At 38.3% G+C, this 14708-nt stretch overlaps 1 protein-coding gene across 1 annotated transcript in view; it reads right to left on the minus strand.

Moving 5' to 3' along the window:
• Positions 1-13712, minus strand: part of ATP8B4 (ATPase phospholipid transporting 8B4 (putative)) — a 155913-nt gene extending 142201 nt beyond the window's left edge. The window contains exon 1 of the mRNA XM_073303976.1: positions 13595-13712. Coding sequence (XP_073160077.1) covers positions 13595-13637 — 43 coding nt within the window. The 5' untranslated portion in view covers positions 13638-13712. The remainder of the gene's footprint in view (positions 1-13594) is intronic.
• Positions 13713-14708: the final 996 nt, after the last annotated feature.

Below are 14708 nucleotides of genomic sequence, written 5' to 3' on the forward strand. Positions count from 1 at the left end.
GAGATCAGTATATAAACAACACTTCATTAACTTTTAGGAAACAATGACTAACACGGACAGACTAACAACAGACTAACACGGCTGTTACTCTGAAACTTAACTTTTAGGAACACTCAATAGACCAATTCTTTATTAAAATCCCAATATAGTTCAACTTTTAAAAAGCTAATCTTCAGACACTTTAGATAGTTCAATATTAGAGAGAGAGATTTTTTATTTTGCAGTTTCCAGGAATTACTGTTTCAAATGTAATCACCAGATCTCTCGAGGCCAGCAGTGCTACAAACCAAAATGTCACAAAATCCAATAATGCTCTCACAAAGAAAGTGACAGTGCATTCTGCTGTCATGTAAAAGCATATGCCACATTAGTATTCTCGTGCTTGACTAAAGAGGCAAAATGCACTGGTGAGATTATGGGCTAAATTATGGCTCTTCCTTAAGGAGTTCGCTTAACAGGAGCACAGGAAACCCCTCTCCCAACACAGAAGGCAACCATAAAGTGGCTTTCTGATTATCTGACTACAAGGGGTGGAGAGTAATATTAAATACACACCCCAGAAGGGGTCTAAGTAACTAAGAACGTCACCAGTGCATTCTTCCCTGTCCACTGGCTATGGCCAGAAGGGCAGTGAGGGAGGTCAGAGAGAGAGGGAGAGATTTTAAGGAGTATATTTTATTTTTAAGAGGCATAACAAGTTAGTGCTGAGCATGTTTCCCCCTGCACTGTAGAGACATTATGACAGATTGCACTCTGTGCATGATCAAATTTGATTCCTAAAATAAACTAAATTTTACCAGATTAATTTTATAACCACATGCTAATTTATTGAATAGAACATTATGCAAATGCTAATAGATAAAAGATACAATAGTTTAAATGTGAGCAAATAATTTTACTCCTGTTAGAACAGGTTCAGTAAATAATACCTACTCTCTTGATGTCAGATAGTTAATGGTTTTGCCCCATGTATTTCCACTGAAAACTCCATGAAATAAAGGTTTGTGTATTTATTATATTTTCCATCTACAGTAGAGTCTTCACTATACATATCAGTCCAACAGTTGGATAAACTCACATTCACTAGATTTCATACTATATGTTAGGTAATATGATTTGTTTCCTGATACTTTCTACCTTTATTATTTGTATTACTGACACCCCCATGGTTTGAAACCTTTAGATCCACCACACAAACCTCTGCCACTTGATCTAATGGCATAACCTATAGCGGTCATAGGTTGTCATCTTCTATGTGGACCAGCACTAGAGGGCAATGAGGCACAAACTACATTTGTGAGTTTCACAGATATCAGAGGACAGCAAAGGGATGGTGAGACACAGGAATCTTTGGTTCCACCCCAGGCTCTGGAGGAAAGTGTCCTCTAGTTGGCAGATTCTTCTGCCTATTCTCAGAGGGGAGGTCACTGAGCATTGCAGAGACAGGCTCCCTGGTCTCAGTCCTCGTGCCCCGCTGCACTTTGGCCTGGAGCAGCTGGAGGCAGCAATAACAGAGGAAGTCCAGCTTTACCCCTCTTTCCCTGAGCAGAAGCATGCTCAGTCACTCTGTGGGAATTATGCATGCACAATCCAGCCGGAGGTAGAAGCCATGAGGGGATGGAGCATGCTCAGTTGCTCTGGGAGGATGGCACTTCCTCATACCCAGTCTGTTCAGCACTAGGACCTGTGAGAGGCTCAAGCACATTCAATGAGGATGGACTCTTCAGAGATTTAAGATGTTGAAATCAAAGAAGTCTCTACTAATCACATGCAGAATACGATCTTTACAGTTTAGCCAAATTCGAGCAGATTTTTAATAGCAATGGCAAAGGGTACATCACTGACACAAAGGCCACCCCATGCCAAATTTTAAGTCTCAGCTTCAAAACATTTCAAAGAAAAGACTACTAGAATTTTTTTAACATGGGAAAAACAATGTGTCTTTCTTTAACCACTTCCTTAAAAATAGCTCAACTATTTTGGCTGAAATTTTCAAAACAAAATTCAGCCTGAGGCAAACATCAAGCACAGAAAATGTCAACCCAAACAATTAAAGTTTGGCAAACTTAGAGGCAACTGAAAACAGGGGCTTACAATGGGAAGAGTCAGGCAACCTTAATAACAGGCAACACTACCAGCCCTACCTATAATCTGAGGAGTTACAACTCATTATATTAGGTTAGTTATTCTTCTCACTGTAACAGGATGATATTGTGCTACTGGCAAACCAGGTGCCAGCTCATGCCCAAATCACCATGTCTCAACTGAACACTAACAAATACGTAGCTGGAATGAATCTGACTCATCTCTGTGTTAGTATTGTTAAAAACAGGTATAAGAATTATGAGAATGTGCTTAGTATTTAGACTTTATTGGATGCTTGTGAATTGCTGCACGCATTAATCTCACATATAACATCAGTATCCCATATTCTAAGGTAATATTTGAGCAGTTGTATTGTAAGTTTCTGTGACTATCAGACAGGAGAGACACATTAATCAGTGTGAACTGCTGAGCTGTAACACAAGGGGTTACGTCCTTCCCAACAGGAAAGGTCCATCAACACCAGGTGGACTACTATGGGATGTTAAAGAGGACAAAGGACTTTCGGTTAGCCCTAAAGGACATCTAGAGCTTGATTATAGAAGCTTCTATTATGTTTTGAAACTTAAAGTTGTAACTGGTTTGTATATATATGTTTACCTGCTTTAACTTTGCAAATAACTCTCTTATTTCCTCTTCCTATTTGTGACAGGGTGCTAAGCAGAAAACTGCTTAGCCAACCCTCTGTCACTTCAGCTCCAATTCAGGGAGGTGAATTGGACCTGGGTAGACCACCTGCCCCTGATTGGGGAAGCTTGAACAGCTGCTGCCTCATCAGGCTGGGGCTGCATAAGAGCCCCAGGGGAAGGAAGCCAGGGCGGAGCTGGAAAGAGGAAAGCTGCAGTAGAGGAAAGGCAGTGAGGGGAAGCAGAGAGAGATAGCTTGCCCCCTCTCTCCTGCTGGTGGACTGCAAGAAGGGGACTACTTGTATGGTGGAAAGGTGGTGGGAGAACAGCCTGTAAATAAAAGCACCAGGTGGGCACTGCACCAAAAGGTTTCTGTGTGACTTTCTCAGCCCAGCGGGGGCAGGAGCCAGGAGGGCCCTGCAGGGACACTGCTACATTATTTAATAAATCTTCATATATTTTATTATAGGACAGGTTACAAGCAATGTCTTTGATGTGAGATCTAAGGTGCAGTTGACCTGGGTTAAGTGACTGGTCCTTTGGGACTATGAGTATCCTGAATATTGCTGTGATTCTATCAAAAAGGTAGACTCACCTGCTGGTGAGACAGATCAGAATACTCAAGGGAACTGTCTGTGATTCCATGTTAGGGCTGTTATAGTGTTGGGGTCTGTTATAGTGTCTGAGGAGTTTACACTTGATTACTGGTTCGTGAAATCTAAGTATAGAACTCACAGCCCATTTGGGGTTTGTGCCCTGCTTCCTATCAGTCTGCTCGGAGCCTCACCAGCAGCATTACAGATATGCTACATTTGAAAAAAAAAACAAAAAACTTCTGTCATATTGAACAGATGCTTCTTTGCACTGTTGATAATCTGACTCAAATTATTTCATCTCCCACAGGATGCCCACAACAGCCAATTAATTTATTTTGGTCACAACTGGTTTATCATTAACAGAAGTGTTTCTAGCTCACTAGGTTTCTTTAATCAGCAAAGACACTTCAAAAAAAAAAAAAACAACAAAACAAAAACATGCCAAGACCTGTATATAAGAGAAAAGTAACCTCAGCTCTAAAAGGGAACAAAAACTGTAGAATACACTTTAATCCAATAACAAAGCAAATATATGGGTACAATCTGAAGAAAGCTGAAACTGTCTAAACTTAATTATTAAACCAAGACCAAACTGAAAAAAAAAGTCCTAACCTTTGGCTAATATATTTTAAAGACAGACAAAACAAGACTTCCTCCAAGAGAGAAACTAACTAATAATGTATCAATAAAAAATTAAACCTCTGAGGGATATGCCTCCACAGCCCATACCACAAAAATAACATTAAGCTTCCCTGTGCACTAGAACAGGGAACAGTAGAACCTCAGAGTTATGAACACCTCAGGAATGGAGGCTGTTCATAACTCTGAAACATTCGTAATTCTAAACAAAACATATTAAGGTTGTTCTTTCAAAAGTTTACAACTGAACATTGACTTAATGCAGCTTTGAAACTTTACTATGCAGAAGAAAAATGCTGCTTTTAACCATCTTAATTTAACGAAACAAGCCCAGAAAACAGTTTCCTTCCCTTGCAAAATCTTTTTTTAAACTTTCCCTTTATTTTTTTAGTAGTTTACATTTAACACAGCACGGTACTTACTTTTCTTTTTGTCTCTGCTAGTGCCTGATTGCGTACTTCCTGTTCCAAATGAGGTGTATGGTTGACCAGTCAGTTCATAACTCTGGTGTTCGTAACTCTGAGGTTCTATTGTATACCTATTAGTTCAGTCTGAGAGTTTTCAGTTAGAACAATGACATTTCTACATCCTGAACAGCTCTGCAGGCAGCAGAGTTTTGCTAGTCTGGGGATATTCATTTGTATGGTATGCAGAAAAAAACCCGACTATCTAGCTTTTGGATAGGCTAATTTAAAATGCAAAAAGACACAGCACACTTCACCATTACACTTCAGACAGAACAAGAACATTTTGGTCTTTATTTTATATCCTTTCAGCTGGATGCCAAGGATGACTAATTCCCTTAGGTTCCTTCAAAAGTCCAAGCCTAAATCTTTGAGTTCTGTATTCTACATTTTGCATGACAAGAAATATACAAAGCCCAGAACACAGGACAAAAAATATAATGCAATTATATATTTGAATAAATAGGACCAAGCCAACCACTATAAAAATAACAAAGAAACATGCAGTAATTAATGATACTCATCTTCCATCTGTGTGAAAAATCATTTCTACCTGATACTTTACTCTTGCTATGAGGAGTTATAAATCCTCTCCAGGACAGCAATGTCTGGAGACATTTTCCAGACATTTCCTTAGATATAGTCATACTTTCAAAGATATTTGTATTTCTGTGATTCATCCAAAACATGTATCTTGAGTGAGCTAGTTATTCAACACAACATCCCAGGGGGCTTTCAGTGTTGAAAACAGATACTACTGCATGTCCAAACAACAACAAACAAGCAATCATTTCTGTGTCCAAGCTATCTTTAAAAAAAGTGCACCAGTCTCCCCACAAAACGAAAAAGACGCTGGCATTTCAAGGTTTTGAAAACCATCACTGAAACTTTGGTGCAATACATTAGCAATGAGTTTAGCAAAACTGTTTTCAACATTTGCCTGTTTAAGTGATGCCCAACTGTTTATTGGCTTTTCATAAAAAGGGAAAGTGATTGACTTTTGCAATTCCTGAAAAGCAATGTTAGAATCTCTCAGGGTTGATAAAAATCAACGATTTAAAAAAAATCAGATTTTTTTTATTTAAATTGGCTTTTTTTGATAAAATTCTTTTTGAGGAAAAAAACCTGTCTTAAGATAGTTTTAAGATAGCTCAAAGATAGCTCATCATGGAATAGGGATTATAAATTCTAATTCTGTAGTATGAGACAACATATTCATGTAATGTTTAAGAAAAGTTTTGTAAATGAGTTCCAATAGTTCATGGATTAAGGACCCAATTTTATAGGATTCCAGGGGCTTCTGTATAGATTATTTAGGTTAATCTTTCTATCTATCCAGTGGGACTCAGTGCTCAGTCTAGAAGATACAATCGGAGATGCTTAGTTTTGCAGTTCTCAAACTGTGGATTTGTGTCTCCAGAGAGAACATGCTTGTTCATAGCAAAAATGTTTTTAAATAAACAATATAAGACCTCAACTCTAGTGTCCCTCTACAAATTTGTGTGCACAGAGTCAATCCCTTACCTCTCTCTAAAAGTGCAAAGTTTCAAAAAGTCAGTGAATAGAAGACTGTTGGGGGCAGAACAGATCTGGACAAGGAGAATAAGTCTGGAGATAAATGTGAGAAGGGAGGGACAGGCAGTAGAAACAACAGTGAAACTGTTTGAGCAGCATATTCCAGAAGTCTTGAGGTCTTTCTGAGAGTAGCCTTCATTGATCTATCATACCATTCTCTCACTAGCAGGGAAAATCTATAATGGCAACAGGCCATAAAAGAGACCCAGTTTGGGAATATTTTAATGAAGTTCCTCTATCTGTGGGTAAGACAGGCATGTGTGCAAAATGCAAACAGTGCAACGAAGAAATGCAAAGCCTTTTTGCCCGAATGAAACAACATCATGAGAAGTGTTCCTTCTCACGAGGAAGCTGCGTTGAAGATAATGAAAGGAACATGTCTGAACATGCAGGATCTTCAGGTAGGTAAACTTTTTTATTTCATACTTCTTTCTTAAGGACTGCCTGTCTTCCTTCTGGACTATTCTTGAATTCTCATGTTTGAGCAAAAAATATAGTTGTTACTCTATGGTACTATCATTTTAGATGCAGTTGTGATAAAAAGTAAATAGCTGAAATAGGCAGATCTTTCTTTTACAATTTCACCATTAAAGTAGTACTGAGTGTCAGTGACCGCAATGAGTAATACTAAATGAGCAGTATGGTAATATAATTAAATAAGTGCATTGACTCAGGACTTGGCTACACTTGCAAGTTAGAGTGCATTAAATCAGCCCCAGGCACCCTAACTCCTGAGGTGTCCACACTGGCAAGCACCTGGACTCCGTGGTTGGAGTGCCTCTGGTAATCTACCTTCACGAGAAGCATAGAGCTTGCTGTGCCCTGGCTGAAACGCCCGGGTGTCAGTGTGGACGACATGATGCATTACTGTGCTGTGATTGGCCTCCAGAAACGTCCCATAATCCCTTGAGTCAAGTGGCCACTCTGGTCATTGTTTTGAACTCAGCAGCAGGCATGCGGTTATCCCCTTTCAAAGTTCCATTTCTGACAGCCGGCTGTTTATCTGCTCAGGGATACTAAGCAAACCATTACTGTGGAATTCTGCTGCTGCAGAGGCAGGCGTGTGTGAGCGAGAGAGGCAGGGGGAGCTGATGTTGGGGTTTCCCCCTGCTGCTGTCTGAACTTATGAGACAGCATGCTGACACACTCTCTGCCCCCCAAAACACACTGTCTTTCCCCCCACATACACACAACACACTCCCTGTCACACTCCACCCCCTCATTTGAAAAGCACACTGCAGCCACTTGCACACTCAGATAGCTATCACAATGCACTGCTCTCCGTGGCATTGCAAGAGCTGCTAATGTGGCCATGCCACTGAGCTTGCAGCTGACCGTGTAAACACATGGCAGCGCTTTCCCTGCTGCAGTCTCTGAGGGCTGGTTTAACTCCCAGCGCTCTACATCTGCAAGTGTAGCAATAGCCCTATTTTGCTTAGGAGAATCCATCCTCCACATACAGGATTCTGAAGACTATCCACCTTCAAGATCACCATCATTTTCTATAGTTTCAGAATTATCTGCCAGTGATAGTGTTTCAGTCACATCATGTATGTCACAAAGCCATAGTATATCACTTGTAGCAAAAAGGGAAAAAAATCTCCATCATCCAGTAACAACCATAGATAAGTTTGTGATAAGAACCAGCAGATTACGAAAAGATTAAAAAATTGTCTGGTTTGTTTAATGCAACAAACTTTCCATATGATTGAGAATCCACACTTCATTAACATGGCTCAGTCAATAAGACCAGTCCACCAAACAGAACGGATGTCAGAGGCAAATTGCTGGATAAAGTGTCTGAAAGAGAAATTGAGCAGTGTGCAAAAAGTCTAGAGGGTGAAATTGTTAACCTGAGTCTTTATGGGTGGAGCAATGTCCACAATGATCCTGTTGCATGTGCTTGTCTGACAACCAAAGAAGGGAATGTCTTCCTTACTGAAACAATTGATACATCACGAAATGCACACACAGCAGAATACTTACAAGAAGTAGCAGTAAAAGGTATAACAAACTGCGGGGGAAAAATTAAAATGTCTAGTATGCAGCTTGGTCACAGACAATGCTGCAAATGTATCCAAGATGAGAAAAAATTATTTCGAAGAGAGTCCCAAGCTAATAACATACGGTTGCAGTGCTCATATGATGCACCTCCTAGCCAAAGATTTCAGTGTTCCAGAAATAAAGGCTAATGTTGCTGAAATTGCAAAATACTTCGGTAACAACCACTTTGTAGCAGCTGCTCTGAAAAAAGTGGGAGGAACCAAACTCACTCTCCCACAAGACGTGCAATGGAACTCAGTAGTGAACTGTTTTGAGCACTGTATCAAGAACTGGCCTAATGTGAAGACAGTTTGAAAACAAAATTGTGAAAAAATACATGGCACTGTCACAGCCAAAGTTCTCAACATGGGGCTGAAGATAAAGGTTGAACACATGCTGAGTACCCTGAAGCCTAGTTCTGCAGCCTTGAACAAAATGAAGGGAAATTGCTGTTTTATTGCTGATGCTGTTGAAATTTGGAAGGAACTGAGTGAGATCTTAAAAAGAGAAATATGCAATGACATAATAATTTTTAAATTACAAGCATTAAAAAAAACAATGGGACAAGCACTATCTTCAACTCATTTTCTTGCAAATATTCTCAATACTCAGTACCAGGGTCAAACCTTAACTGCTGAAGAAAAGGCGTTGGCTATGACATAGGCATCCAGCAATCATCCCGCCATAATGCCAACTATAATAAACTTCAGAGCTAGGAATGAACCATTCAAGAAATATATGTTTGTTGATGATGTTTTAAAGAAAGTCACACCAGTGAACAGTTGGAAGTCACTTAAGCACTTGGATTCAGAGACTGTTGAAGTGAAGAACTAAAAAAGAGCCACCGTGGCTTAACAACCATGTAAAAGAAGCAGTGAGAGATAAAAAGGCATCTTTTAAAAAGTGGAAGTCAAATCCTAGTGAAGTAAATAGAAAGGAGCATAAACACTGCCAAATTAAATGTAAAAATGTAATAAGAAAAGCCAAAAAGGAGTTTGAAGAACAGCTAGCCAAAAATTCAAAAGGTAATAACAAAATGTTTTTTAAGTATATAAGAAGCAGGAAGCATGCTAAACAACCAGTGGGGCCCTGGATAATCGAGATACAAAAAGAGCACTTAAAGATGATAAAGACATCACAGAGAAAATAAATGAATTCTTTGCTTCAGTCTTCACGGCTGAGGATGTTAGGGAGATTCCCAAACCTGAGCCATCTTTTGTAGATGGCAAATCTGAGGAATTGTCACAGATTGAAGTGCAACTAGAGGAGGTTTTGGAATTAATTGAGAAACTTAACAATAACATGTCTCCGGGGCCAGATGGCATTCACTCAAGAGTTCTGAAAGAACTCAAATGTGAAATTGTGGAACTATTAACTATGGTTTGTAACCTGTCCTTTAAATCAGCTACTGTACCCAATGACTGGAAGATAGCTAATGTAAAGCCAATATTTAAGAGATGATCCTGGCAATTACAGACCGGTAAATCTAACATCAGTACCGGGCAAATTAGTTGAAACAATAGTAAAGAATAAAATTGTCAGACACATAGAAGAACATAAATCGTTGCACAAAAGTCAACATGGTTTCTGTAAAGGGAGATCATGTCTTACTAATCTATTAGAGTTCTTCGAGGGGGTCAACAAACATGTGGACAAGAGGGATCCAGTGGACATAGTGTACTTAAGAGTACAAAGATTTCCAGAAAGCCTTTGAAAAGGTCCCTCACCAAAGGCTCTTACGTAAATTAAGTTGTCATGGGATAAGAGGGAAAAGCCTCTCATGGATTGAGAACTGGTTAAAAGACAGGGAACAAAGGGTAGGAATAAATGGTAAATTTTCAAAATGTAGAGGGGTAACGAGTGGTGTTCCCCAAGGGTCAGTCCTGGGACCAATGCTATTCAACTTATTCATAAATGATCTGGAGAAAGGGGTAAACAGTGAGGTGTCAAAGTTTGCAGATGATACTAAACTGCTCAAGATGCTTAAGACCAAAGTAGACTGTGAAGAACTTCAAAAAGATCTCACAAAACAAAGTGATTGGGCAACAAAATGGCAAATGAAATTTAATGTAGATAAATGTACAGTAATCCACACCTGAAAAAATAACCCCAACTATACATACAATATGATGGGGGCTAATTTAACTACAACTAATCAGGAGAAAGATCTTGAAGTCATCGTGGATAGTTCTCTGAAGACGTCCACGCAGTGTGCAGTGGCAGTCAAAAAAGCAAACGGGATGTTAGGAATCATTAAAAAAGGGATAGAGAATAAGACGGAGAATATCTTATTGCCCTTATATAAATCCATGGTACGCCCACATCTCGAATACTGAGTACAGATGTGGTCCCCTCATCTCAAAAAAGATATACTGGCATTAGAAAAGGTTCAGAAAAGGGCAACTAAAATTATTAGGAGTTTGGAACGGATCCCATATGAGGAGAGATTAAAGAGGCTAGGACTTTTCAACTTGGAAAAGAGGAGACTAAGTGGGGATATGATAGAGGTATATAAAATCATGTGTGGTGTGGAGAAAGTGAACAAGGAAAAGTTATTTACTTGTTCCCATAGTATAAGAACTAAAGGCCACCAAATGAAATTAATGCCTAACAGGTTTAAAACAAATAAAAGGAAGTTCTTCTTCACTCAGCGCACAGTCAACCTGTGGAACTCCTTGCCTGAGGAGGTTGTGAAGCCTAGGACTATAACAGGGTTTAAAAGAGAACTAGATAAATTCATGGAGGTTAAGTCCATTAATGGCTATTAGCCAGGATGGGTAAGGAATGGTGTCCCTAGCCTCTGTTTGTCAGAGGGTGGAGATGGATGGCAGGAAAGTGATCACTTGATCATTACCTGCTAGGTTCACTTCCTATGGGGCACCTGGCATTGGCCACTGTCGGTAGACAGGATACTGGGCTGGATGGACCTTTGATCTGACCCAGTATGGCCTTTCTTATGATAATCTCACTTTTAAAAGCAGTTGCTTCTTCTGCTGGTGTAAAAAGACTATTTTCTTTGTTTGGACTAATTCATTCCAAATTGAGAACTCATTTGGGATCTGAAAAAGCAGGAAAGCTTGTTTTTCTTTTTCAGATTATGAACAAACAAGAAAATGAAGGTGAAGGTGAAGGCGACTGAGTTAGCTGCAGAAGCCAATATTTTAAGTTTCTCAAGTTGACCTGGCTGACATAGTCAATTTAATTTTTGGTTGTTTTTTTTTCAATATTTCATTTAACTATTTTAGTTAAAAACAATTTTAACAAAAACAAACCCGATTTTAAAAAACTTGAATGTTTAACTAAATTCAAAAATTCATATGCTTGTTTTGTTAAAATATTGTATGTTTGCTGTTGAAGAAAAAAATCTAAAATACATAACGTTGTTTTAGTTAAATAAAACAATTTAAATGTCTGTCTGGTGATGTTCTCCTCCTAATACAACGTGGCAAGAAAATCCTCCAAATATTAATGATTAACCTGTTGAATTGGAAATAGTTCATCTCCCAATGACTTCATAAATATCTGCTTCAATTACCTTTGGTAAATGAAATAACCAAACAATCATTCATTTTCTGATATAGCTATAAAATTCCTCTGAAAAGTTTTCAAAATAAATCACTTTAAAAATGTATAGTGTGTACCTTCTACAAATGAAACCTACATCTATCTCTGAGTTGAGAAGAATATGTATTAAGGTTATAACAACTAACAAAAATGCACTTTTATGTTGAAATCCATGATTAAATCGAGTCTTCCTGACTAGTGATTTAAATCAAATCCACCCTGGAATCTCTCCTTAGGTTTTGAGCCCAAGTGTGCATTGATTAGAGGTTTCAAGGAGGCTACAGCAGCCACTTTACCAACTTGCCTACAGGCAATACCAAGACACATACTACTTGCTTTTGTACACATGAAGTAGAACTTAGATATTTGGTACGTAAGGAAAAAATTAGATCCAAAGTTTAGGGGGGGTGAATTTGATTTCGCTCATTGTAAGAATAGGAGAAAGTTGCAAATCTGGATCTAGGTTCAAATTCTAAACCCCCACCTATGCAATCTTTCATTTTGGTTTAACACGTTCTAGTGAAAACTAGGAAACTCACAATTTCCAAGAATGAAGGCCAAATTTTTCAAACCTGTTCTCCTCAAGTTAGGCTTCTAAATTAAAAGGGAACTCACTTTCAGAGGTGCTTACAGCTCCTGTTAACTTCTGTGGAAGACATAGATGCTCAGAACTTCTAACAAATCAGGACACATACACCCCTTGGGGGGGAGGAGGGATTGACACAAGGAGAAAGAAATATGACCTAGCTATGGATTTAGGTGCCTAACAAAGACCCTGTGTTTGAAAAGTTCAGCCTGTGCTTATGTATTTTGCATATCACTTGTTTTACCAGGATTTCATGCCTCTACCACTGCAGTAGAAATGCAAGTTTTTAGAAGCACAAAATGAAGGAAAATTAATTATTCTGATGACTCTATCAGCAAGTTAAAGTAACAAAGATCAGCAAGGAAGGAAAATAAATGACATTCAAATTCATACTAATGATTTATTGTGCAAAATGCCATGAGGTATAAAATTATGTATTACATTTTTAATTGACAAAACAATTTCAAATTTTGCTCCAGAACCACAAAGTTTTAAATACCAGATGTAGTGTGGCCAACTTTCACAATTTTATCATGATTCTTGCAATATTTTTTTCTGAAAGCCCCAGATCTGGAGTCATGCGATTACATGAAAACATCAGCATTCTTTTTTTTTAAAAAAAGATACATTCCTGGCACTTCTGGATGCACAAGAACCAGAAGGAAATGAAGCGAACCCAGCTATTTTTTTTTATTTAAATTTAATTTTAAAAATGCTATGATTTACACTCAATCTCATGATTTTTGAACATTCAGGATGGATGATACCGTAGCTGCCCCGTAACACAGAGGGATTCTAGTTTGCCATCAAGGAGAAGCAGTAGCACAGGAATATAGAAGAACAACAACACAGGAGACACCCACACAGTTAGCAAAACAACACAATGAGAAAGCCAGACATAACAGATAGATGTTCATGGTGATGAGAGACTGAAGATTTAAGCAAGGTTCTTTTATTTTAAAAGATGCACTGTATTCTGTACACAACTGGCATGGACCATTTCAAAGTTTTTAGATACTGAATGCAGAGAAGGGGTATAACCATGCACACACTCAAGGCTCTATAACCACAGAAGAAGGTTAGTACCATAAACAACAGTTATCAGATTATGAAGTGCAAGTCAGGCCAAAAATCCAAGTAGAGAAGAGTCGGAACCAAATGTCTGATTAAACACCCATAAATTTCTATCTATAAATTTTGCAACTGATCACTAATTTTTAAGGAGTCAAAATACAGATCCATATCTGATCCAAGTGCCCTTGTTTCAAAAATCTTGAATGGACATTAACATTACTATTCTCCACCTACATGGTAATGATCATGATTTACATCTCTATGGTGCCTTTCATTCAAAAGAATCCAAAAATTGCTTCCCAAACTGAAATCATTTCCACTCACCTTCGTGAAATACACGGGGTTTTGCTATAGGCATGACTGGCATAGGACTTGTTTCCAACTACATAATTCCTGTGTTACAAGTTCCACCCCAACAACGAACCACAGCAGTGTTCTCTGAAATGCCAGCAGTTCAAAAAAGGCAGTACCATATATGTGGCGCAAGACTATGTGGCTGTTTTGCACTACATTCCTAAAGACGTCAATTAAACAGCAGGCAAGCATTTAAAGCAGGATTTTGAATTTTCCCTTTAATAATTTGTTTGGTAGATAATCTTCCAGCCAGCAGTATATATTTTTGAAATTGCATCAAAACAATTTCTTTTAACAAAGAAAAACCTAATTTAGCACAGTTTTTGCATAAATGTTGATGTGTAAGGTCACCAGAACAAATCTTTTAAAAAATGGAGGAATTCTATTGGATAAGACTACAGCGCTCTAGCTTTGTATAAATAAGCATTTAACAGAGATTGACCCAATCAAAATCCTAAATCTAAATATCTCAAAATTTGAAGGTAAATTAAATTCAAACCTATTGCTGAATTTTTCAAATGGTCTTTTGTCTTTGTAATGGACCAAACTAAAACCCCAAAGTGAACTCATTACTTGAGACCCACTCTAACATTTGGATAGCAAGAGATGTGCCAGTCCTAAAAAGTGCATATCTAGGAAGCATCACAATACCCTTTTTTACAAAGGTTACAAAAGTTCACATAAGCTAGATGAGTAACTTCAGCAGCAGTCAATATTCAATCTTTAGACCCTTTATGACCTTTTGTGAATTAATTAATTCCACACAGCAAAGTGTGTTGCACTGTGATTCCTGGACAATACACTAAAAAAACAGGAAAAGTACAAGTTACACTAAATGGTTTATTTTCTATTAAAAACTAGTTACAGCGATCCAGCTTTTTGCGTAGGTGGCATCTGGCTCCAGGTTAGAAGTGAGAAAGCTAAACTAAGTTTCATTTTCTGTTCCTCACTTCTCACAGATGTATGTCAGTGCTAGAAAGCACTGCTACAAACAGAAACCTAGGGAAATGGAAACTGGAGCAGTGCAAACCAGATAACTCTGAACTCATGTTCAGTTACCGGAGTCACCATAGTTGTCATACAC

Source organism: Lepidochelys kempii, chromosome 10, assembly GCF_965140265.1.
Source record: "Lepidochelys kempii isolate rLepKem1 chromosome 10, rLepKem1.hap2, whole genome shotgun sequence".
NCBI classification, from domain to species: Eukaryota; Metazoa; Chordata; order Testudines; family Cheloniidae; genus Lepidochelys; species Lepidochelys kempii.